The 24,511-nt window shown below is 45.2% G+C and overlaps 4 protein-coding genes across 16 annotated transcripts; 3 read left to right on the top strand and 1 right to left on the bottom strand.

The window, feature by feature from the left end:
- The first annotated feature begins 5,186 nt into the window (after window positions 1-5,186).
- LOC100217067 (uncharacterized) lies at window positions 5,187-9,590 on the top strand. 3 transcript variants are annotated; one of them, XM_008674062.4, is made up of 6 exons: window positions 5,187-5,944; window positions 6,526-6,703; window positions 7,065-7,170; window positions 7,963-8,053; window positions 8,152-8,217; window positions 8,653-9,590. In XM_008674062.4, exons 1-6 carry the CDS (start codon window positions 5,354-5,356, stop codon window positions 9,310-9,312), a joined length of 1,692 nt encoding a protein of 563 aa, XP_008672284.1. In that variant the 5' UTR covers window positions 5,187-5,353; the 3' UTR covers window positions 9,313-9,590. The 3 variants fall into 3 exon arrangements, 2 of the variants coding, with proteins under 2 accessions (XP_008672284.1, NP_001346484.1); NR_158551.1 differs by having other exon boundaries at window positions 5,297-5,987; window positions 8,653-9,561; NM_001359555.1 differs by having other exon boundaries at window positions 5,314-5,944; window positions 8,152-8,214; window positions 8,653-9,515.
- A 2,404-nt stretch (window positions 9,591-11,994) lies between these two features.
- On the top strand, window positions 11,995-14,255 carry LOC100382299 (Pentatricopeptide repeat-containing protein chloroplastic/mitochondrial). The gene is made up of 2 exons (NM_001175048.1): window positions 11,995-13,042; window positions 13,352-14,255. The coding sequence occupies exons 1-2, from the start codon at window positions 12,071-12,073 to the stop codon at window positions 14,177-14,179; spliced, it is 1,800 nt and encodes a 599-aa protein (NP_001168519.1). The 5' UTR covers window positions 11,995-12,070; the 3' UTR covers window positions 14,180-14,255.
- Window positions 14,256-14,305: 50 nt separating this feature from the next.
- On the bottom strand, window positions 14,306-24,128 carry LOC100216791 (uncharacterized). 11 transcript variants are annotated; one of them, XM_035965686.1, is made up of 8 exons: window positions 23,409-24,128; window positions 22,420-22,847; window positions 20,061-21,915; window positions 18,437-18,830; window positions 18,230-18,349; window positions 16,034-17,556; window positions 15,196-15,898; window positions 14,306-14,613 (listed from the first exon to the last, which is right to left on the bottom strand). In XM_035965686.1, the coding sequence occupies exons 2-3, from the start codon at window positions 22,810-22,812 to the stop codon at window positions 21,343-21,345; spliced, it is 966 nt and encodes a 321-aa protein (XP_035821579.1). In that variant the 5' UTR covers window positions 22,813-22,847; window positions 23,409-24,128; the 3' UTR covers window positions 14,306-14,613; window positions 15,196-15,898; window positions 16,034-17,556; window positions 18,230-18,349; window positions 18,437-18,830; window positions 20,061-21,342. The 11 variants fall into 11 exon arrangements, with proteins under 11 accessions (XP_035821579.1, XP_035821577.1, XP_035821576.1 ...); XM_035965684.1 differs by having other exon boundaries at window positions 15,196-17,602; XM_035965683.1 differs by having other exon boundaries at window positions 15,196-17,556.
- Window positions 19,203-20,052, top strand: LOC111591137 (UDP-glycosyltransferase 72B3). Its single transcript, XM_023302028.2, has one exon. The coding sequence runs from the start codon at window positions 19,491-19,493 to the stop codon at window positions 19,977-19,979; it is 489 nt and encodes a 162-aa protein (XP_023157796.1). The 5' UTR covers window positions 19,203-19,490; the 3' UTR covers window positions 19,980-20,052.
- Window positions 24,129-24,511: the final 383 nt, after the last annotated feature.

The raw sequence follows: 24,511 nt of genomic DNA, 5'->3' as shown, positions 1-24,511 counted from the left end.
ACACCTTGTTCGGTGCCCTCCGAGGGTAACATGGCGCTTCCCCCCCCCTTCCTCCTTGCGGAGAGGCGACGAAGGGGCATACAATAAAAGTCGAGACAGTCCTTGATCGTCCTCTCGCTCCGTGCAGAGGCTCGGGGGCTGCTCTCGCACCAGGCTACGGCCAAACTGTTGACCACGTCAACAAACCAGCTTAAAAACTCGGAGCCTAACCGTGCACCCGAGCTACGGCCAGGCCGCATGAGGGAACAACAAGGCTGACCGAGGCATCACAAAAAGGATTAAGACCTCAGAGGAGTCAAACCACTCCTCCGAGGCCTCGGGGGCTACACCCGACGGGTGCGCTCGCGCGCACCCATCGGAACAAAATATGACCGAGAAGGGCTGGTCCCCTTGCAAAAAATCCGACAGAACCTCTAAGCGAGTACCAACACTCCCTTCGAGGCTCGGGGGATATTGTCGGGGACCGTAATTAGGGGTACCCCCAATGCTCCTAAACACGGCTGGAAAACATCTTCAGAACAAACCATAAACGACTGATAAGCACAGTTCAAGTCAGGGCCTCGTCTACCAAGGGACGCAACCTCGCCTCGCCCGAGCCCGGCCTTGGGCGGGAACAGTAGTCCCGGACGAATTCACTCCTCGCCCGAGGGCCTCCTCAGGCAGTGGGCGCACCCTCGGCTCGCCCGAAGCCCAGCTTGGGCAGACTTCGTCGTGCAGCGACCTCGGCCAAATCGCCTTACCAACCGACCGTATCGCATGCGCATTTAATGCGGGGATCGCCTGACACCTTATCCTGACACGCGCGCCTCAGTCAGCAAGGTCGAAGTGACCGCAGTCACTTCGCCCCTTTACTGACCGTTCTGACAGGAAAACAGCGCTATTCACCCCGTTCCGACTACTGTGCCAACCACCAGGGTAAAACTGGCAACATTAAGTCACAACCTCCCCTGAGTTCAGCCTCGAGCGCAACAAGGAGCTCCGCTTCGCCCGACCCCAGGCCTCGGCCTCAGGAGAAGGTCTCCGCCTCGCCCGACCCTAGGCCTCAGCCTCAGCCTCGGCCTCGGGAGGAGTCACATCCTCGCCCGACCTCGGCCTTGGCCTCAGGAGAAGTCTCCGCCTCGGCCGACCTCGGCCTCGGACCGACTACGCTACAGGGGATACATCATTACCCTACCGCTAGCTAGCCACCCCTTGCTACGAGGGAACAAGACCGGAGTCACATCAAACCACTCCGATAGCAGGTAATGATGGTTCCCCGCGTGCGACCATGACGTCAATGGCTCTCAGCTCCTTACGGAAGCAAGGAAACGTCAGCAGGATCCATGCTGCACTACCAACTATGCTTCTACAGGGCTCAAGGCACTTCTCCGATGGCCACGTTAGCGCATGTACAGGGCTCAAGGCACTTCTTCGCCAGCCACGTTAGCACATAGCTACACCATTGTACAGCTGGGCCATCTCCTTGCATCTATAAAAGGGGATGTCCATGGCCTTCAAGATGAGACGCACACGACAGACACACGCACACAACAAAGAGACGAGAGACGGGGGACGAGTGGAGGCAGGCAGAGTAGGAGAGACGCGGTGGAGGCCAACTCAGGCACCTCACCTCAGGACCAAACTCTCTCTCGCTCTCGCTCTCGCTCTCTTGCAACGCTTGTAACCCCTACTACGAGCATCCCGGAGCAAGATAACATAAGCCTCATTTCCCCTCTTGTGTTCCATCTTGCATCAACTCATCTAGGCAGGGACACGCAGCGATAAATTCACTGGTCGGTTGACGGTCCTCGCAGGTCCGAAACGCCGACAATTATGTATCTACAAGATGGTTTACATAAACTTAAAGACGTTATTATGTAAGAAGTTTTGCACCGTGTTTTCCTGTTTAGCTAAAGTGGATAGCTTAGCAAATGATATACTTTAACATTTTTCAAATAGGGGAAAACATCAGTGTTAAGCATCTTTAAATTTATGCAATGGAAAAATAGTAGCAGCAATTTATAAATAGATTCATAGATGCGTCTAGCTTATGGATGAGTTAAATGCAGTAGGGAACTATATGAACGTCTAAATACAACACCATATACTAATGAAAAGATCAGATGCACTATTTTTTGGGGGAAAAAAATTGAAACTTTTTTAGATGACCTGATAAGATTGATGGGATTCAACTGGTTCACACGAACTACGATTTGGAATTCCAGCTTCTCCTTGCCTGTTTTGAAGAAAAATCTAAATCAGTAGCTGCCGCAGTTAAGGTACATACATATATTCTATATCGAAATTAGTATGTTATATGCAGGAGCAGGAAGCCAACAAAGAGCATCCCGTTTTTGATGTATGTCATCTAGAGAATAGGAGTAATAAAGAAGCAGGGGAGAGAATTGAATAAAATGAAAAACATAATGTATGTAGCTAGGAATTCAAATTAGTAGTAGCTGCCAGTTACGTATATATATCATGTAACTCGAACCATCAAGCCTGAATTCCCTATGAAAGCAAGAACCATGTACATCGTCTTCGATGTGCTCAACTTTTTGATCGAGCTTGCAGACAATTTGTCGATAGGGAGTGGGACTCAAAGGTGCACGCACACAAGGACTCCCTTCTTCTATGCATGCGTGTGCGGTCTTCCATCCAAACACACCTTTCCTTTGCACTGTACATTGGCTACCTAATCCATCTAGAACCCAAACTGAATAGTAGCAGGAGGCTAAAAAGGATGAAGGCAAAGGCAATGCCGAGGAGGGATGCAATGGATGGGGGACCGTGCAGGGAGATGGCATCGCCGTCTCTCCGCGGTAGCGACGACGGCGTTGCTTTGTATTTTTCTCCAACAGCCCCTTCGTGCACTATCTAGAATGCTCCGGCCGGTAGGAGGAGCGGAAGGGCATCTGTTATCCGCATATCAGTGGGTTGTGTGAATACTCCTCCAGAGTCCACCACCATTATCCATCATATTGCACTCCACTTTTACCCTAGTCGTCGGCCGCCGCAACATTCCTTCTTCATCTATTCGACTCCTATTGCTGCTCCCCGCCTGGCTACCTCTTGTTGTTGTCTCTCCTCTGATCTGATTAATTGACTATTGCTGTTCTTTAGCGGCGCAAGCAAAGGCAGTCAACGAAAGACACCGGATCTGGCGAAAGCAAAGATCTTGGGAAAAAAGGAAAGCACCGGAACCTAACGACGAACCCTAAACCCTAAATGGCAGCATGAGGGCACGAAATGGGGTGGGGGACATCCTAGCAAGAAAAAAACGGATGAGGAGGGGGAGGTGGGAAAGCCACCACCGCCGCCGTGTCTACCCTAAACCCTAGCACAACGAACCCTAGCAATGGAAACCGAAGTGGGGTGGAGGGGGGTGGGGTGGGGTGGAGGAGGGCGAACTTTGGAGCGCCGGTGGAGGGTACCGGTGACCAAAAGCAGCCGTCACCGGAGCACGTGGGGGAAGGTGAGGTTCTGGGGGAGGAGGGAGCGCGGGATTGGAGACGCATGAACTGGTGAGAGAAGAAACACCTCCTAGAACCATCCACATATGGCGCAGGGGTGAGAATGCCACCATTGGTCAACGATCGAACGACCAAGATTTTTTTTGCCGACGTGGACGAATGTGGGAGCGGAAATCCTTTATGCTTTAATAATAAGGAAATTACCGTGCCAGATGCCGCTGTCGCCTTGGGGTCCTACTACTGCGTTGCGTTGGATAGAAAAGACGTTTGGAGTAGGATAGAGTATGCGGAGTAGCCGAGAGTATGCGATGTAACTGTTTTTCAAGCCCAGGGTCGCTGGTGAAGTATCCGCTTAGAGATAGCAATGGGTACCCGCGACCCGATACCCGATGGGTATTTACTCCATTAGGGTATGTATGTGGGCTAAATATTCTACCCGTGGGTCTGTTATTGGGCAAAAATCTTCACCCAATAGGTAAACCGGTATTAGAACGTTTCGCCTTCACTCATACCCGTTAACCCGTGGGTATAAAATACCCAATATAAACTTAGTCCAAGCATGAACTTTGACTTTAGTTATCCATCTTTTTTATTATTTAACAACCTTTTAGGACATAATGTCATATAAGACTTAACGACAATTTAATGACCATGTAATGGAACATGTAATATGCTGAATGGATGGTTAAATGATGCAGAAGATAAAGCTATGACAATGCAAATGCTTAGAGTTAGTTCATAGTTTCATACCCATATATTCCCTCTGTTTCTTTTTAGTTATCGCTGGATAATTTAATTTTACAATATCCAGCGACAATTAAAACGAACGGAAGTAGTATCAATTTCAGCAAATAATGACACATGATTCAATCACCTCGCCGTTGCCGCCAGCATTGCTATCCCAGTCCTTCCTCCCAGCGTCGAGAATCGGCCTCGGCATGCCACCGCTGCCAGCTATATTGTTGTCTGCCAACGTTGAAAATCGGCCTCCACGCTCCACCGCTTCGAGCGACGCTGTTCTACTTTATCTAATTATCTTTAATATGTTGAATAAATTGTTAAATAATGCTAGAAATTTTATAATAGTATTTAGATAAATATACTTGACATTTATATCGTATAATATTTTGATAGATGTTTAGCTTTTGTGGGTACAAGTGGACTGATGAGTGACTCATACCCACATAGGTATAAGTTAGGGCTGGAAACGAGCCGAGCCGAGCTCGGCTCGGCTCGCCCATTTCACGAGCTGGCGAAAGTGGCTCGGCTCGGCTCGACCTTTGCTCGGCTCGCAAGCCATATTCTAGTATTTATCGTTGCATTATTTGCTAAATTAACATTATATAAATTTAAAATATAGAATCATCATTCAACATTATGAGTAATTTAAATTATAAAGTGTAATATATTCATCATCAGAGACTAAAAAATGAGCTATTATTCATAAAATTATCTAATATTCATTATTATTTCATAAATTGATCGTTTTTGCAAGGCTCGCGAGCTGGAACGAGCCGGCTCGGCTCGGCTCGCTGCAAAAACGAGCTCGAAGAAGGGGATCGGCTCGGCTCGTTCGAGGCTCGCGAGCCGAGCCGAACCGCTTCGAGCTCGAGCCGGCTCGCGAGCCTCGAGCTTAGAGCTTATTTTCCAGCCCTATATGAGTATGAGTATGTGGGTAAATCTATATCTGCTAATATATATGTGTGATCCGATAGAGTTATTTTTGTGTGGTGACCTGGTGGGTATGAGTACGAGATAGTAATATCCGGTGTGTATTTACACATTGCTATCTCGCGTTTTTATTACTACATACACAATGGTAGTGTTCGGTTTACCGTGACAGCCTAAAACCCTATTGGGACGGCGGCCACCTCTTCGTCGTCAAGAACGCCGCCGCAGACATGCGCCCCTTCCACACTCCCCGCCCCAACCAACATCACCGCGCACGGCCCGGCGGCGACCCGGGCCCGCCTCACCTTCCCGGTACCCCCATGCACCCCGCCTTCCCGCCACCTGTCCCCAACCTCGCCGCCGCCGCCAACCCCATGGCTGCAGCGGCGGCGGCCAACCCTTTCCTGGCGCTGCAGCTTCTAGGCCAGGCCCAGCAGCTCCAGAATCTCGGTTTCCTCGCCGCCGCCGCGCTCCAGAAGCAGCAGCAGCAGGCGCCGTTCTTTCCTGGAGGGTTCCCTTCGAACCCCAATCAGTTTGCGCCTTTCGCGGGTGGCCCCCCGCCTGTCGGTTTCAATGGCGGCGGGGCGTTTCGACCGGGCGGTGCTTGGATTTGTGGGCCGCGGCCACCCAGTCCCATGATGAGCCCTGCGGGGAACGGTTCCAACAACAACAACATCGCTGGAAGCGGTGGAGCGTCGAGGCCGATTTTCAACGTTGGGAGGAAGGACCACAACAATATAGCTGGCAGCGGTGGCATGCCGAGGCCGATTCTCGACGCTGGGAGGAAGGACCGGGATAGCAGTGCTGGCGGCAACGGCGAGGTGATTGAATCATGTGCCATTATTTGTTGAAATTGATATATGGGTATGAAACTATGAACTAACTCTAAGCATTTGCATTGTCATAGCTTTGTCTTCTGCAGAGCTTTTCACGGGTATTAGTAGGAGTTGATATTAAGATGGCCACTCCATATGCTTAAGATTCCAACCATTGTGCCGGATTTCAAGCATGATTTTCAGTAGAGATAAACCATGCTGTATTGCAATCAAACAATAAATGTCTTGCCTAACATTGCTAAGTCACCTGATTGCCCATCAAAGTTTTGACCCTATGAGTAGGACTAACTCTATTCTTGATGCCCTTTGTTCATTTGCACATTAGTTGTTTGAACCTTTTGGTGGTCTAGTTATATTCCTATTACGCTCTATAACTTTTCTTAGATTGGTTCCTTATTCTTTTTTAAGGGTTTGTAGTGTATCATATGTTACTATCATTTGTTAATAATTGTGTTCGATAAGTTTAACATCACCAGCCTCTGTTTAGATTATTGCATTTCAGTGACCTTTTTCCATTAATTAAATAATGTATTGAAATTTAATTTTTGATTTGTTGAATGTAACAGCCGTATCACTTTGAGAATAGAGCGGATGGCATATCTAATTTTGTCTCTGAAAATGGGAACAAAATAACAGACCAGAAATCAGGATTTAGCGTTGGAAGAGATGGTAGAGGTGGCAGGCAATTTGGTGCATTTAGAGGGAGGGGCAGAGGAAGGCATCCTAATCAAAATCGTGGAAGAGGTAGTGTGATCTATGACATGCTATTAACCATAAATATTTTTTTTCACCTCTTGCTTTTGAACATCCATACACTCTAAGATTGCTAAACTAGACAATGATTACCTTCTCTCCATATTAAAGGAGTTGGGATTGTATGTTTTGGACTGAAGCTATGCTAAATGTTAATCATCAAGCTGGAGCGTATTTCATCATTGCAAGTCTGCAATGCATTCTTTTTCCAACAATATGCAACACTAGCCTTCACATCCACTTAAATATCTTTCTAAGCTACATTTACATGTTCCCCTCCAATATCTGCCACTGTTGTTTCATTACTTTCATCATTTATCTTATTGAACAATATCTCTCATCGCTTTATCAGGAAGCAACAACTGGGGAGAAATAAAATCAAACTTCATGGGACACAAAAGTTCAGCATCAAAGCATTGCAGTGATATTGCAGCTCCAGCATCTGGAGGACGCCGAAAGTATGGCTTACTAAATGGTGTATTTTACTGTTAATATCATTGCTATTAGTAAGAAGCCGGCTACACATGTCTGATTAGGAACCAGATTTGTTGACATCTCTTCTAGTCTGTTTGAAGTTAAAATGACTTCAGACCTTTTTATAATGCTTTTTACCATATTTTCATGTTAAGTACTCCCTCCAGTCACAAAAAATTGTCATTGCGACAAGATTTGGCCTAACTTGAAAACTACAAACATCAATAGCTATTACATTATTTAGTCTGGGCACATGTAATTTATGTGTGTTTATTTGTATTCAAAATACTTGCAAAACCTCTTAAATTTTGAGGATTTTAAGAATATTATTCTAGAAGAAATTAGTGGTCAAGTATATGCATGGAAGACCATTCAAAGTCAAATGTGTCAGGTAGTTTTGACCGGAGGTAGCACTTAGGTAGCTTGGATACAACGTCCACTGCTCAGTATGATTATGTTGAAATCAAACCCTCAGAACTTCATATGCCTTTATTTTTAGAATAGTTGAAGTACATGCTTCTGTGTTGACTTTTTTTAATATGTTTATTAATGTTTAGAAATAGGCTGATCTGCTGATATGCTAGGACAGCACATTGAACAAGAGAGCCTCAACTTCATAGTTTTTTAATTCACTTTCTATGGGTGCCTTTTTATTTGTGTCTTCGAAGTTTATCTGTACAAGCACAAATTAACCATTCTTTCTTTATTTCTGTACAAACACAAATTAACCATTGGGTTACAGTTTCTTATTTCTAATGGAGAACATGTACTTGCAGGCCCCCTCCAATAATTTATGATGCAAATGAAGTTAAACAGTGGGTAGAGGCACGAAAAAAGAACTACCCTACAAGTGTCAACGTAAATAAGGTCCATGCTTGTACCGTTCTTTTACTAGGCCTGACCAACTTCATGTCTGCATGAAAGGAACCTTTACTGACCAGCTTCTTATATACTCCAAAATGCAGAAGTTGTCTGAGATGAAATCAGATAATGAAAACAAGGACAAAGATGCCCAACTGCGACGTCAGGTTGTCGTATATTTGTTATTACGAATTTATGATCATGATGTACCTTTCATTTTTAAAGGGAAATGGAATTGGTTTGGCTTTAAATGATTTCTAATTACTCCCTCTCCAGTCACAACTAAGTGATGTTTTGGGGTTCCAAGCCATTGGTTCCAAAATTTCTTCTCATACTTTTTTTTTACTTATTGAGTTTGGATATTCGAAAATGATATGGGTAGAATTGTCTTGAAATGTTTTGTAGCAAATGGTATTAGTCAAAGTTGTGTTTTGGAGACTGTGTCGATGTCCAAAAAGTCACTTGCTTGTGACTGGACTGGGTATAAGTGCTGCCCACAGCATTCAAGTAGTGGGCACATAAATGCTGATGATATGATTCTATTATTTCAGTCTGGAAATGTATGTTGGTCTGGCTCTTAGATGCTACAGTTTTATTTGGTGCAGGAACTGAAGGAAGTCATAGCAAAGCAACAAGAGCTGGGTTTTGACCCACCTGAGCTACCGCCTGGCTATCTATCAGAAATTGGGGATCAATGCATTGAAAATAAAAATAATAGGAAAACTCAATTCAGGGATTCTCATTTTGGAAATCGTTTCAATAATAACAAAAGATCAAGGTATGAGCGTGGAGGTTTTCAGTCTAAAAGATCTAAGGTATGGAACTGTACTCCTCACGCTGATCACGGGATGGTCAAGAGCAGAGAACCAACCCTCCTGCAGAAGCTTCTTAGCTCTGATATCAAGAGGGATAGACATAGACTTCTTCACGTGTTCAGATTCATGACCTTGAACAATTTCTTTAAGGACTGGCCTGACAGGCCTTTACAGTTTCCTAGTGTTAAGATGAATCAGATTGAAATAGGAAGCAATATTAGCACAGATGACTTGGAGAATGCTGGGATGTCCAAAGACAGCATCCTTGGTGTAAACGAAAATGGTGATTGGAAAGAGTTGAGCTCGATTGATGAAGAGGATACCGATAGCGCCAACCACAATGATGAAGACGTCGATGATGACAGTGTTGACAGCAGCATTGAGGATGGGGCCGAGGAGGACGGGTACGAAGAGCAGTTTAATGAGCCTGAAGATGATACGGCAGTCTGAATTTGACTGGGCCGGGTATCCACATCAAAAAGACAAAGCGCTTCTTCTTGAGTAGAGTTTTTGCACAACACATTCTGTAGCTCTTCGCATATTCCTGTTCCAGGAGAGGGTCTGGTGTTTAAAGAAACTTTGTACTTTGTTGTAGTTGAATTGTTATGTTATCGCCGGGAATATATATACAATATGCGGACGTGTTCTCTGTCCTTTTCTGAATGTATACAAAAGAGTAAAATGTATTAGGAGTCTTTGAAATTAACATGTGTTATTTGGGTCCCGAACTCTTAAGAGTAGGAAAACGAGTGTTGGGACTTGGTGGTCTATCTAAAACCGAGTTTGAGCGGACTTGGTGGTTTATCTAAAACTGAGTTTGCTCAAACCGAATATTAACACCGAATATTAACGTTGTGTGTCATGTTGGAATTGGGTCCCTGAACTTATCATGCTATGTCAGCTGGATCCTTGAACTTTGCATAATGCATCACTTGGGTCCCTTAACTTTATCAAAGTGATAGGTGCATTTTACTCAAAACACAGCAGCATGCTCTGGATCCCTTAACTTTATCAAAGTGATAGGTGCATTTTACTCAAAACACAGCAGCATGCTCTGGACCTCGCAGGAGGCAGGAGCAGGACCGCAGCCTTGCAGATTTGCACTCATTTTGTGCAGAGTACCACGTCTTCAGGCCCAAAAGGACGCTTACTGAATTGCTCAAGAACCATCCATGTAGAAGCTCCAAAGCATATGCTGTGTTCAAACACAATAAAAACTGCATAAGCTTGTTCACCGAAGACAACTTAGCAATAGGTTTGGAACACAACTCAAGACTTCAAGTCATCTTATGCTAAGCCCTGACATTCAAATCTAAGGGTAGTTTAGAAACTCAAGTCCCCTCCAAGATTGGAGCAAAATGAGAGGCAAATTAGTTCATTTTTGTCTCAATCCAGGAGATTTAGGTTTCTAAACTAGCCCTAAACTAATTTTAGGGCTCCGATATGCAACGTGGCACACACAAAAGCATGATGAGAGAAGAGGCTCGGAGGCATATTGTTCACCCTATCCAGGACGGCGCTTGAATGCCGGCAGAGGAGCCGAGATTTCTCGCCGAACACCTCGTGGCCTTAACTGATTTTCAGATCACACTAAACTAAAGGCGACGCACACTTGGTAGCAATGGTGCTAGTAGCAGTAGATCGGTCATCACTGTGCGCGAGCAAGCAGCCATGCCTGGAGTATGGACTCTGGACTTCTGGAGTTGGAATGCTTCAACGCGGTGCTCAACATGTCGGACTGCCTGAGGTACGTGACGGCCGCGACCAAGGTGCGGCACCCGGACAATCCCTGCTGGCCGGGTTGCTCGAGTCCCACCTACGAATTGGAACTTGCTCTAGATCCCAAATGTGTTAGGGCATGTACAATGAGTGTCTTAAGTTGTGTCTTAGAGTGTGTTTAAGGGGTGAATGTAAAAAAACTCAAGACATGTATCTTGACGAAGAAACAGTGTCTTAGCTCTATGTTCGAGATAGATTATTAGCTGATTGGTCACTTTAATTTATTGAATGCTCTGATTGGTATAATGAACATAGTAAGACACATGTTTTAGATATGATCACAGGATTATGTTGTGTTTTATTTATGTCTTGTACTTAGAGTACCGTGCAGCAGTGTCTAGATTGTATATGTCCTTAGAATTGATATCCACCAACGGCTAACTAGATCCTTAACCTCACGTCCTGATCGGGAGCGTCCAGCTCAATACGAGGCCGAGGCCAATGGGACCTCTGTTACGCAGCCCTACATAAGGGCTTGTTCGGTTAGCTCTCAATCCATGTGGATTGAGTGAGATTGGATGGGTTTGAATCCTAAACAAGTCAAAATTCTTAAGAATTTTTTCCAATATCATCCAATCCATGTGTATTGGGAATAACCGAACAATGCCTAAGGGCTGATTTGGTGACCGGGGATCCCCAGGGGAAGAAATTCTCTTGCTATTCAAAATTGAATTGCAAGGGGATTCCTCCCCATGAATCCCATAAGGATCCCTAATCACCAAATCAGCCCTAAAGAGGTTCCAAATCCCGAGTCAGAGTGTTCTCCATCTAAACCCTAGACCGATCGAGAGGGTGTGCTGTCATTAGCGAGGAGTTCACCGTTGGTCTTTACCGTCATCGAGGTCCTTCTCCAACCGTCACTGTCATAGCACATAGCTTCACCGACAAACGTGATGACGACCAGATCTAACGACCGATGGTACGATGTGTTATTGATTTGCATCTAGTGGCTAGGATTCTTGGAAAGATCCTACACAACTATTAAAATGCTTGTTGGTTGCAACTTTTTTCTAACAAATTTTTCTAAGAATCTGTCTGGCTGTGAGGAAAATATGAGTACAGTGAGAACTACGTATGAAGGAAGATGAACTCGTCTATATGGTTTAAGATCCAGAAAGTGATGAATTTCTAGTATCGTGATGATTCAGCCGATTATATGTTCACGTTGGTTTTGGACGATTTTCACTGGAACAATTTTCACAAAATCGGTCTGAAAAACTAGGCAGTTTGCAGCAGCTTCTGGCCAGAAGTTGAAATTAAGCTGAAACAAACAGCTCCAAAATAAGGCCATGACTTGATTACGTTTTACTATACTTTCAGACAGTGAACTATTATTTCTATCTGCAGGCTGCAGTCCCTGCACACGAACAGGAACCACGCCGCTGCTACGTCCCGAGCGGCCGAGCCCCGCAGAGAAAGAACGCCTCGCATGCAACTGCTCAAACCGAAGGAAGCCGCCACACTCCCGCGCGAGGCCCTCGAGGCCCACATCGTCTCGCTGGTCCGCCGATGCCCGGGCCTCCTCGCGCTCCGCAGCGCGCACGCGCACCTCACGCGGCTCCGCCTCCCGCGCCTCACCGCCGCCTTCGCGCTCTCGAAGCTCCTCGCCTCCTGCGTCTCGGCGCCCGCACCAGCCGCAGCCCAAGCCGCGGCGTCCTCCTACGCCCGCAACCTGTTCGACCAAATCCCCGACCCGACCGCCTTCTGCTACAACTCCCTCATCCGCGCGCTCCCCGCCGCGGGCTCCGCTCCCGCCCTGGCCGTCTACCGCCGCATGCTGCGGGCGGGGTCCCCGCGTCCCAACAGCTTCACGCTCGCGTTCGCGCTCAAGGCCTGCGCGGCCGTGCCAGCTCCTGGCGAGGGACGGCAGCTGCACGCGCAGGCGCTCCGCCAGGGGCTAGCGACTAGCGCCTACGTGCAGACCGGGCTGCTCAACCTCTACGCCAAGTGCGAGCAGGTTGCGCTTGCGAGGACTGTGTTTGATGGCATGGCCGGGGACAAGAATCTTGTCGCTTGGAGCGCGATGGTCAGTGGGTACTCGAGGGTGGGGATGGTGAATGAAGCGCTGGGGCTGTTCCGGGAGATGCAGGCGGTGGGTGTGGAGCCGGATGAGGTCACCATGGTCAGTGTGATATCCGCGTGCGCCAAGGCAGGGGCACTTGATCTGGGGAAGTGGGTGCATGCTTATATCGATAGGAAAGGTATCACCGTCGATCTAGAGCTGAGCACCGCTTTGATTGATATGTATGCTAAGTGTGGGTTGATAGAGCGGGCGAGAGGAGTGTTTGATGCGATGGTGGAGAAGGATACCAAGGCATGGAGCGCAATGATAGTTGGATTTGCAATTCATGGGCTTGTAGAGGATGCATTGGGACTTTTCTCAAGAATGCTAGAGCTCAAGGTAAGAACGCTGCACTGATATGTATCTAGAGATTGGTTAGGTACCTGCTGATTTTGTTGGTTAAGTTATAATGAAACTATACTCATTGACTTGTATATGTTGTTCAATACAATTGGTCAGCAATAAAATCTAGTTTATACTGAAGTATGCTCAACTTACTTCTCCAAAGAAAAGCAATGATAGTTGACATATTCAAACTAGTTTCCAATCATTATTAGGATTTCATATATTACCTCCACAAACCAGAAAGTGGTTATTACAATTCTCATTTCTCACCCAAGTTCTTTGTGTGTATCACAAATATTCTAGGTGAGGCCTAACAATGTCACCTTTATCGGTGTGCTGTCCGCCTGTGCTCATAGTGGGTTAGTGGAAGATGGACGGCGGTATTGGTCCATTATGCAAAATTTGGGAATTAAACCTTCAATGGAGAATTATGGCTGCATGGTTGATCTCCTGTGTCGATCTGGCCTTCTGGATGATGCTTACTCCTTTGTTATTGGCATGCCTGTCTCACCGAATTCAGTAATCTGGAGGACACTTCTCGTGGCTTGTAAAAGCTCGAACAGGATTGACATAGCAGAATCAGCAACAAAGAGGCTCCTTGAGTTAGAACCTCACAATCCAGAGAACTACGTTCTGCTCTCCAACTTGTACGCATCCAACTCCCAGTGGGACAGAGTGAGCTATCTGAGGAGAAAGATGAAAGGCAAGAATGTTACTGCTATTGCTGGACGTAGTTCGATTGAAATAAACGGCCACCTGCATGAGTTTGTGGTGAGTGATGATTCACACCCTGAAATCAGGGAGATAAGGCTGGTTCTCAGAGAGATGGCGGATCGAGTGCGACGAGCTGGCCACAAACCTTGGACTGCAGCCGTTCTGCATGACGTCGGTGAAGAGGAAAAGGAAGCTGCGCTTTGTCAACACAGTGAAAGGCTAGCCATCGCATATGGGTTGCTAAAGACAAGAGCCCCTCATGTCATTCGGGTGGTGAAGAACTTGAGGTTTTGCCTTGATTGTCATGAAGTGGCCAAAATAATAAGCAAGGCATACAACCGAGAAATCGTCGTTAGGGATCGTGTTCGTTTCCACAAATTTATGGGAGGAAGTTGTTCCTGTAAGGACTTTTGGTGATCTTTTTTTCTTTTCTTATTAATATAATAGCAAACTAGGTGAGTGCCCGTGCGTTGCAACGGCAACATATAATATCAAGATGGCTTATGTACAAATGTGTGTTTCATTGTTATAGTACCATGTCCGTGCACAATTATATTTAATACCCATAAAAAAATATATGTTCTATACACATTTGGATCTTCTATACATATTTAGATCTCGAGATGTCCCATTCCCTTCATCAACAAAATAAGTTCAAGAAATTTTGTTTGAGGCCTAAATGACCTCAGAACAAATGTTTACGTTCTGACAAATATTTTTTAAGATCCTAGAACATAAAAGAACCACAGATTCCAATCTAAAAATCAGCTTGCCGGCATTGACTTGGCTCCACGACGTCGTTGTCACTGCCACACAGAAACATCGGTCCTTCGTAGCCGCCACAATATGCACTCCATTTGTGTGCAAAACAACGCAACAAAACGGTCCAGCATATAGCAATAAAAGGCAACAATCAAAGACATTTACTAAAAACAATGTTGATGCACTAAACACTTTTGAAAAAAAAAGAATGAAGGTAGTAAATGAAATGCATAAACGTTGAGGAATAAAATCAAATTCCCTAGGAGTTGATGGTATATATTACCACTCAACTCAATAAGTGCTTTTGTGCATAACCTACACATCTGTTGTTTCTAGGCAAAGTCAAATTAATAAAGACTAATGGTATTGGTTAGCAGAGATGCAGTAGACCAGTAGAACATTGAAGGAATTAGTCAAAGACCATTTTAAAAATAACTAACAAGATATTGGTTGCAAAGTGAATGCAAGTATAACTGTAGTGAACACATGTCATATTGTAATGGTCATATTGTAATGGTGATTAAGTACGAAATTTCTATCTCAAAATGGATGTAGTAGGAGCAACAAAGATGGTTTACTGTTATGCACAACCAGTGCTAGTGAACAAGAATCTGATTGTGCATAGAACATAATGCATGTTAACATAACTTATGGGTTATCAGTTGTTATACCTTGCCAAAGCATGAAGAAGCAAAAGATGACGGAAATGATCAAAGCCACCAGATTCGCAATTGAAGATGCTGGTTTGGAATTATTCATCTTCTCCAATGCCTTCATACGCTCTCCATCCTAGTCCTCTTTAACACCGCAAGCTCCGATAGTTTAGTTCACTGATGAGCTTCTGATCAACAGTGTCTAATGGTGAAGTAGTCGGTGATCTTAGAGGTCATGGCGGCTTCTTATACCTTTTTTCTTTTCCTTATCAACAACTAATTTATCCAAAATCCCAACCTTGATCTCCCCTTCAGCTTTCATAGGCTCTCCACTTTTAACAGTTGAATCTCGAGAGGGAGAGGAAATATTGTAACCTAAACTTCCATTTGGAAAGGTAGCTTTATTGTGCGTCGTCCAGGGGACAGATAAATCAAATAGATAAAAATCGATTTGGACTTGTGATAAGGAAATTCTAAAGGTTACATATAGCAATCACATGGGACAACAAACTCAATTGGACTTGTCCTGAGAGCAGTAATCCAAAAGACAATTCTATTAAATGAAAGCCATGCATATTTGAACAAAAATAAAATAGCACAAGGCCTAACACAATTCAGGAATTATCAAGCAGGAAGGGAAGAGAAAGAGCAAGCAAACCTGTTTGAATAATTACAAAATTGTGTTGGAATTCCCTGCCAATTTCTGATTAGACCCAGATGGCTTTTACAATGAGATAATCACAAAGAAGACAAACAGGTAAAGCAGATTCCGGTTACTCAAGTGAAGAAGTTAGCCTAGTCAAAAGTAATAATTCAAAACTGGCATGCATGTATGTTTCTATAGAAGAAGAAAAACCTCAGTAATGTCATAAGCTTGTTGAACCCAAGGATATCCATTAGAGGAAGTGCCCATGGAGGTGGCAACCAGTTGTTAGGTACATCTTCTCAAACGTTAACATTCAAGTGGACCATTCCCACTTCACAAAAAAATCATACGCAGTAAACAAAATAGAGGGATTTGTTTCTCTAATGTTTCTGATGGATGAATATATAGTAGTCAGATAAAAAAAGATGCAATGAACTCACATGAGTTTGACTTTCAATTATATGAACTTCACAGATGCTACTCTTCTTTGGTCTCACGGCGCACTGGCTAATATCGCCAGGTTCAAGATAGCAGTGCACTGTGCACATCCTTCAAAGAGCAGAATTCATATCCACTGACTGGATTAATATAGTACTACACAGATAAAAAGAATCAGAGGCCAAAAGAGCTAGCTCACTGGAAAATAAACAAAGCAATGTGATTGCGGCTAGTGGTGGTGACTTGAAGTTAGAAGGGATAAGAACAAAGAATGGATTGCATGCTAAATGCAAAAAAGGAACTATCCAAGGGCCATATGCAACAGGTAGAAGCCTTGCGAAAATACCATCACACCTTGCGAAAAAATATTCATTATTCAGTAACAAGGTAAACCGAAACATGAATATAGCCAAGCATACCATATGAATAGTGCCACAGGGAACTTAGAGTGATCAGACATTGACTGGTAGATGTTTGGAAATACTGAATGCCCAGAGTAGAAAAATCCATAAATACCAATGGTAAAGGGCATGCCACTCCAGTTTACTACCTTCCCAGTTAAATGGAAGCCTGTACCATCAGTAGCACCAACTAAACCAACGGACAGGAATACAAGAAGAGTTGCCATCACACCACTCGCTGCATGCATAATAATTAGTTAAAACCATGCAGAGTCACTTGATCCTTATTTTAGTAATACTAATAATAATGTGCAAAAAAACAAATTATTAACAGTCAGATCTGAAAGGTACGAGAGTACTCGAAGATCTCGCGACCATACTGTTGGTAAGACTAAAATAGCAGTTAACACTCCAAGAAAATGTTTCTTTGGAGACGACATCTTTGGACTACAGATGTATTGGGCAACCAATAAGGTAATCTACCATCAGCTTCGTTCCCCTGTAGTGGCACCAAAACTGAAAATCCCAAATTGATTTTATATCGATGACACACCTGACACCTGTTGTAAATAGAATATACTTGGGCTCAAATTATTTTAGCTTTAGGACATCATTTATGGCCTCAATCACCTGATAAAAAACAGCAGCCCCCTCTGATTTAAAAGCATGCCAGTGCAAAAGACATTTGTAAATGATACGTGCTGCAATATGTTTGCCATCCTTATATGCTAAACAACAGCAAAATGCAGGCTCTCGTCAACAATGACAATAGGAAAAGCGATGCAGGAAGAAATAAAATTGACAGCTTGAACATGCCAGCGTTGTCGCCAATGTCTGAATAGTTCATTCGTCTAGGCTTTCAACTTGCGGGTGTTGGTGGTGGAAATACTCACACTGTTACAGATAGAGCAGCTGATTATGATCCACATCTACCCACAAACTGCGAAAAAAGAAGGGACGAACTGAACGGATAAAATACACAAAACAGAACAGGTAATTTCCAATAAAACATCCATTCCCATGTGCAAGAAAATTCATTGACTAAATTTCTTTGGCTTGACACATAAGAAATATCGTCTTTCCATGGTTTTTGCCATCTGCTAGAAACAAAGAAAAGCTACCACTCACTGAAAGTCTGAAACCAAATTCAGATCACAACTAAAGGACCGTCTCAAGGTTATGCTACCTGGACATAGAACATACCATGCGACTTGCTTCTGTGGGATATAAACATAATCTATGTCATGACCAGAAATCAGATGACACTAAGTTTCTCAACTATAATCAATTGACGATATCACTTCATCACCGATTCCAACACTCTTGTACCCATACTATAAGTACTACATTCCTAGTATCATGCAGACATAAATACATAATATGAGTTTAATAACATCCTTTTTAATGTATAGTTCATATATATGCTGGACCTGACATTGTCATTCAATACTAATTCACAAAGTACAATTCAGTTTGTTATGTATTTTATCCAAACAAGATGATATCTCAAATGGTCATAGAATGGAATTGCTGGTAATATTAAGTCAAAGTGATCAAAATAGCAAACCTGAATATTTCTTTCCTCCATTAGAATCTCATTCGCCTTCTCAAACAAAACCCTTGTACCACATAAATTGCAGTGGATCGAAGCCTCCAATTCATTACTACAAATCATCACAATCTTGAACTGAAGAGGAGGGTTAACGGACTGTTAGAAACATCCATTCCCATCCAGTATTTCCATTCGGTACAGTAAATAATCGTAATACTCAACTGAAGCCAAATAATTAGCTGTCTATCAGAAACATGCTCCCATCCAATGTACTGCTTTCCTAGTGATAAGGCGAACAGAACAGCCGCTACAAGTATTTAGTTTTCAATTTCAGTTCGACATTATGCACATGCATATACCTGTTAAGATGTTTAAAATTCAAGTTATATCATGGCGATATGTAAATCAATGAAGTATTGATGTAGAAATCAAATAAATGAGGCAATGCAGCTTTACTGAAACTGGAATTTTAGACCAACGTGCTGACTACTGAACAAGAAAAAATGAACTGTATGAATAAATCATGCTACAAAAGTTGTGATGTCCAGGAGCCCCGTGTTCTTGTCTGACAGGTCCTCGAAGACTTCCTTGCAGATCCTTTCAACGTCAGACTTGCCTGCAAAGTGAACTCATTGTTAGGATGGACAAACTCGATGTGACGATATTCCATTTCTCATGAGCAGATCACAGAAAAGAAATGAAAAGGTTGCAGAAATGGCGATAGCTAGACATGTGTGTGCAAGGCAGGGAGACATGGTTTACCACGTGCTCTATCCCACGCGTGGCCAAAGAAGTTAGACTTCTTGGACGAGGACGAGGACATTGCCGTGAGCATGACCGTGTAGGCATGGGAGTCGTGGGCCACACTGGAGGAAAGAGCGTGTAGTGCCACTGGCCACCACTCACCAGCGAGGCGACAGGCATGGTCCGCGAGACAACGTTCCTGCTAGGCATTTCGCCGAGCACCTGCAGCACCAGCTCAAGGCGGCTGGTCTTGGCGTACGCATCCAAAAGTGTCATGGAGATGAACAAAGACGACAGGGAGGAGGGTGTTGCTAGCTCGCGAGGGCGAGGGCGCCGTGGAGCTTGAGGAAGATGAGGCGTCATGGAGCTCATGAGTCATGACTGAGAAGTATGCACGCTCGCTCCCGGCGCTCGCGAGTCTGCTCGTGGAGTTCCGCGACACAACCCACCTTGTCGCGTTCGGGCCAACCAGTTCAGGACGACCTCCTTCGCCACCGCACGCGACATTGCCGTGTCCGCGCGGTGCCTCTTCATGCCCATGAACCTCCACATGCTCTCGCTCGTCGTCCACCTCTCCGAGCTGGCTGCCTCCTTGCCCGGCGAGTTCAGAGACCTGGCCGAGCCGGTGCGTCTACCCGGCTGTGTGCCCATCCTAGGGCCCGACATCGTCTCGTCGCTCCAGGACCGGTTCGACCCATCGTACGTGGTGATGCTGCACCTCGTCGTGCGCTGCCGCGAAGCCGCCGAAGCCATCCTCATCAACTCCTTCGACGCTATCAAGCCTGAGGCCGTCGAGGTTCTGCGCCATCCAGCAAAGTCCGGCGGCCACCAGTGTACCCTATCGACCCAGATCCTTCAGGCCGAGCCCAACGACGGCGGCAGCGTCGATGTCGATTTCCTCCAACGCGAAGAAGCGGAGCGTCGGGAGCGCGGTGACGGCGGCAAAGAGGTGTCGTGGGGGAGGAAGAAGTGGGGCGGGGGCGACCTCCTCGCAGCCGCGGGATGGGAGATCTGGTGGTGACTTGCAAGTGGAGCTACAGGGAGAGGGAGTGCGAGAGCGAGAGCGATGAGATGGTGGATGATGAGGACAGCAATGACGTACTCCACAGCCGCCTTGGACTCCTGGATCTAGAGGAGGCATTGCTCCTCCTTGGAGTCGACGCAGGTGCCTCCGCCTCGACCGCCGCACGAGCACACGCCAAGCCAATTGGAGAGGGAGTGCGAGGGCGCGGGATGGCGGATCTGCTCGATCTCAAGACTTGGCGGGCGCGGCGGACGGGATTGACGACGGGGCGGGGCAGGAGATCGCGCGGCGGTCCAGGGGCGCTGTGCCGCTGTCGGCGCGGGAGTGGGGACGCACGGGCGGGGGCACGGTGGACGCCCACGTTACCTCCTTATAGAGTAGTAGAGATATATCCGTCCATTTGCAACGGGATATTTAGGTTGTTGCATGGTTACCCTGACGGTTTGCGGCTCGGAGATTTATTCGCTGATTGAGTGATTGTGTCGCCGCGTCACATGTGACATGGCAATCAGCAACCAGCGCCGGCCGAGGCTCCGCTGCCCCGATTATGTCCCCGATCTTGACGCACACTTCATCGGCGATGTGAATTCTGACGTGAACTGGTTCGCCGACGCTGGCATGTTTTCATTCTTCGACTTGAACGATAACATCGGGATGGACTAGGGCAGCAGCAAGCATCATTCGGCGTTGGTGGTGCCCGGTAACGGTAAGCGAACGAGCAAAAACCACTTGAGCTTCTTTAGCCGTGACAGTAGCAATATTTCTTGGTTTTGTTCTTTCTTAGGACACCTTTTGCCATAAGAAGAATAATTTTCTTCTGCTGCTGCTATTTTCATGTTTGACTAACTGCGCTATTGCCTCTTGATAACTTCTTCAACTTCACCGCAATGAGCGACTCTTTTTTTACAAATACTGACATGTTGTTCCATGCGTGTTTTCCATAGTTCCAAACAAATCTCCTAATAAATCAACCTATGTCGTGATACAACATAACAAAAGCACAGAAGACTGAATCAGCCCCTACAATGTAGGTGTGCAAATAATACAACACAAGCACTTTGCCAAGCAATTTTCCAAAACATGATCTCTGAAGTTTCAGACAGGCGAAACAAACATGGTAACGAAGAGAACAATAGCAACAATCTTTGATACAATCAAATTAGAGCATGTTTAGATTTCCTTCTCTAAACTTTAGAGGTAAAGCTCAGTTAGATCTAAACTTTGGTCAACCTTAGATTAGAGCTTTAGAGTTCAAAAGTGAGCTAAAATGCTCTAAAATTTTTGAAGCTCTAAAGTTTGGAGGGGATCCGAACAGCCCTTGGCAAGGAAACTTTCAGGTGAGCTTCCGCATAGCAAATTGTCAAGAAGCCAGTTGGTTTTGGTTCCAAAAGGTGAACATCCCCTTGTACCTTGCAGGGGAAAACTGGCGCGACAGCAAGGCAAATGGCTTCTCTTTGCCGCAGCTGGTAGTACATTTGATTGGTTCCAGTGTCTTCAGTACAGGAACCATCTCTTGCGGTGTGACATTTTCAGCTACCACCAATGGAGATATCTTGGCAGATTCAGGAACAGTTCTGCTGTTGATGCCACCACCACTGTATGCGTCACAATATTGAGAACCACTGGTAATAGCTCTGCTGCTGCTGGCACTACTGCGGTAAGAATGCTTCTTGTCTCTTTTGCTGCCACCTCCATTGCTACTACTGTGCCTAGAATGCTTCTTGTCCTTTTTCCTTCTAGTGGTACTGCTGCTCTTGGAGGTCTTGTATTTGTAGTTACCCTTAGTTGAACTCGTATGGTGCCCTTTCACCGTGTGCGAGTCAGAAGTAATAGGAGGGTCGTATACATCAGGGGCCCAAGAAACGCTCAACTTTGTCGTGATTCCCTTCTTCACACGTGTTCCTTTCATTGCAGAAACTAAACTTGGAGTGCCCTACATGGAGATAAATTCATATTCAAGTTGACAAAATAGAATTGGTTCATGCATTGTTTTACATAATCAGCAAATAAAATATGGAAGTAACCACCCCATGAGATGCTACACTCATTGCTCACTCAAATAAATAAGGACCAATAAGGCTGCTAGCTATAGTGAACTAAGAAACCATAATTGCAATTAATTAGGAACAATACCAAAACCCATCGGCTCCCAAAAACATTAAGCTTCACAAAAATAGGATCACATGATCAATTGGTTCAAAGAGATAATCAGCCAAACATGAGGATAAATAAATGGAATCAAATTTCAAGTGTGCTTCAGTTATCAAAGGTGCTAAAACACAAGAAGACAACTATACATAATCATGTGATTGAAAATTGAGTTGCATAGCTACTAGTAACTAGATATCAGAATAATATAAGTGTGGAGCAAATATCTGACAACATATATATGCAAAGAATGAAAGAAAATCAACTTTAAGGTAAATTAGAAACATACATTAATTGAACAATTCCGAGCAAATGAATTGGTAATTGATGATTCCATTGCATCGTCACTAGGAAAGGTAGGTGATGCGGAGTCAATGTCCACAAAATCACCAGTTGAATCTGATTCCAGAGGAAGAATTGGTTCATCGCCGACACCGTCGTCAAAATCTTCATACAGACTTGACCATTTGTCATCATCATATGCATGCATCACTTCAGTAAGAGCCAATCCAATTTCATCGACCGCCAAATCATCTTGCCCATGAGATATTACAGCCTTGACATAATCATCTTCCCAGCAAGCACGGTCATGCTTACAACCAGGATTTAAACAGGTGCTTTGGCAGAGACCTGATCTGCTACTAACACCTTCAGCACTGAAGTCCACCGAGGGTTCGTCCATCCACAGGCTTGATCCCAAATTACAAAGAGAAATTTCTGTTGAAAAGAAGAATGTGCATAAGCAATAAACAATTTGTATGCAAATACAAGGGCTGCATAAGGGTTCTCGCACAATTACTGGATAGAATTATGAAAACTATAATGGAGAAATAGATGATGTCACAACCATATGCATTAACATATTTTGCTGAAATTTGAGCCTTCAAGCATATTTGTTTTTCAACCTAGGAGCACAGCTACCAGAAGATGATGAGATCCATAAAAAGGTATCGTCTTAGCCATGTTTTTTTTGGTGTGACTATTTTTAAAATGCTTGGAATCTCTACACCCTTGGATCACCTAAAACAGCAAGTAGTGGGATGTTGATCAGAGGGACAATCATGGACACAGAAAAATAGGCTGGTTTCAGACAACTATTTCTTATTTTGTTTGATGAAAGATCTAGGAAATTGCATATACCAATTTACGTACTGACAGGATCACACAGAAATGTCACCTATACAATGATCTAAACATCAGAATTCGGAACCAGTTCCCACGATTCACGATTGTAACCTAATAAATGGTTCCATGGCAACAGCAGAGTGATTTTGATACCTCTTATCTTGTAGGTGATAATGACCACCTTGTTTCCTTCCGATCTGCAGGTCGAATCCAGACACCAAGCTTCGACAAGGAGAGAAGCCGCAAAACCAAAGTAAGCCTCGGATCGAGCACAACCAGACCAAAACCGAAATGCGAAGGTGAGGACCGAGCCGAGGAGCGTGCGCGACGGAGGGAACGCAAAGGTTAATGACAATTACTACTACTAAAATTACTACTACTAAAACGATGCTTGAGACGATGGGAACAGGGGAAGGAGGAGTCCCCGGAGGCGATGGCAGCGGCGGCTCGAAGGGTAGCGAATGCGGCGAGCACCGCAGGCATCGTATCCTCGCCGGGCGCCCGCAACGCTTTATGCCTCGAGATCCAACTCGGCTGATCCCGGCGACTGGAAAATAGCGGCGAAGGGGAGGCGACGGCGATAGAATCCGGCTACCACGCTCCGCGCATGGACCGGATCACGGCCACGGCTTCGCTTGGCTCAATTTGGGTCAGAGGAGACGATGACAGAGGCGAGGAACGGGGGAACCGAATCAGGGCGAGGCCGCGGCGAGGACAACGCAAGCGAGGTGTGGATTGGCTGTTGGTGCGGCGAGAGGCCGCTTTGGGATGTGTCTTTATAATAGTCCCTCCGTCCCAAAATAGATTTTAGCTTTTTTATTTATATTTAAATGGATAACGATGGACCTAAAACTACAACAAATTTTAATTTGGGACTGAGTTATTGGCTTCTTTCTAGAAAAGTTATTGGCGTCTGAATGACAGGTGGAACCACTCCGCGTGGCTCTCGGCGACAAGATAGACGTTCCGGTCAAAGGCGACCGCGGCTGGCGGGAGGATGGCTTTGCCACGTCGGACTTGGGAGAGAGGGGCGCCGGGTGGGTGTGGTTCTCCGAGTCCTGGACTCCTGTGGTTGGTCGTCCAAACAATGTACTGGTGCTGAGCTGCAATGCAACCAGCATGGGCACCCTTGTTCTTTTCTTCAAAAAAAAAGATCGTTTCCCCGTCCTGATCCGTAACAGCATTGGCGCACAATTTGAGTTTGAAGAACCCTTCTCTTTCTCTTTCTTCGTCGTGAAGCTTTTGAGAAAGCAAGA

The sequence above is a fragment of the Zea mays genome, chromosome 3 (genome assembly GCF_902167145.1).
Source record: "Zea mays cultivar B73 chromosome 3, Zm-B73-REFERENCE-NAM-5.0, whole genome shotgun sequence".
In the NCBI taxonomy this organism is placed as follows: Eukaryota; Viridiplantae; Streptophyta; class Magnoliopsida; order Poales; family Poaceae; genus Zea; species Zea mays.
Note: the sequence above shows the minus strand (reverse complement) of the source record. Positions and strands in the feature narration are given on the sequence as shown.

Coding starts and splice junctions, on each gene's coding strand:
- LOC100382299 (NM_001175048.1), top strand. CDS start 12,071: ATGCAACTGCTCAAACCGAAGGAAGCCGCCACACTCCCGCGCGAGGCC. Junction 13,043..13,351: donor CAAGAATGCTAGAGCTCAAG/GTAAGAACGCTG, acceptor CAAATATTCTAG/GTGAGGCCTAACAATGTCAC.
- LOC100216791 (XM_035965677.1), bottom strand. CDS start 22,812: ATGGACGAACCCTCGGTGGACTTCAGTGCTGAAGGTGTTAGTAGCAGA. Junction 21,916..22,419: donor CTCGGAATTGTTCAATTAAT/GTATGTTTCTAA, acceptor ATCTCCATGTAG/GGCACTCCAAGTTTAGTTTC.
- LOC111591137 (XM_023302028.2), top strand. CDS start 19,491: ATGCCCATGAACCTCCACATGCTCTCGCTCGTCGTCCACCTCTCCGAG.
- LOC100217067 (XM_008674062.4), top strand. CDS start 5,354: ATGCGCCCCTTCCACACTCCCCGCCCCAACCAACATCACCGCGCACGG. Junction 8,054..8,151: donor CAAGTGTCAACGTAAATAAG/GTCCATGCTTGT, acceptor TCCAAAATGCAG/AAGTTGTCTGAGATGAAATC. Junction 8,218..8,652: donor CCCAACTGCGACGTCAGGTT/GTCGTATATTTG, acceptor TATTTGGTGCAG/GAACTGAAGGAAGTCATAGC.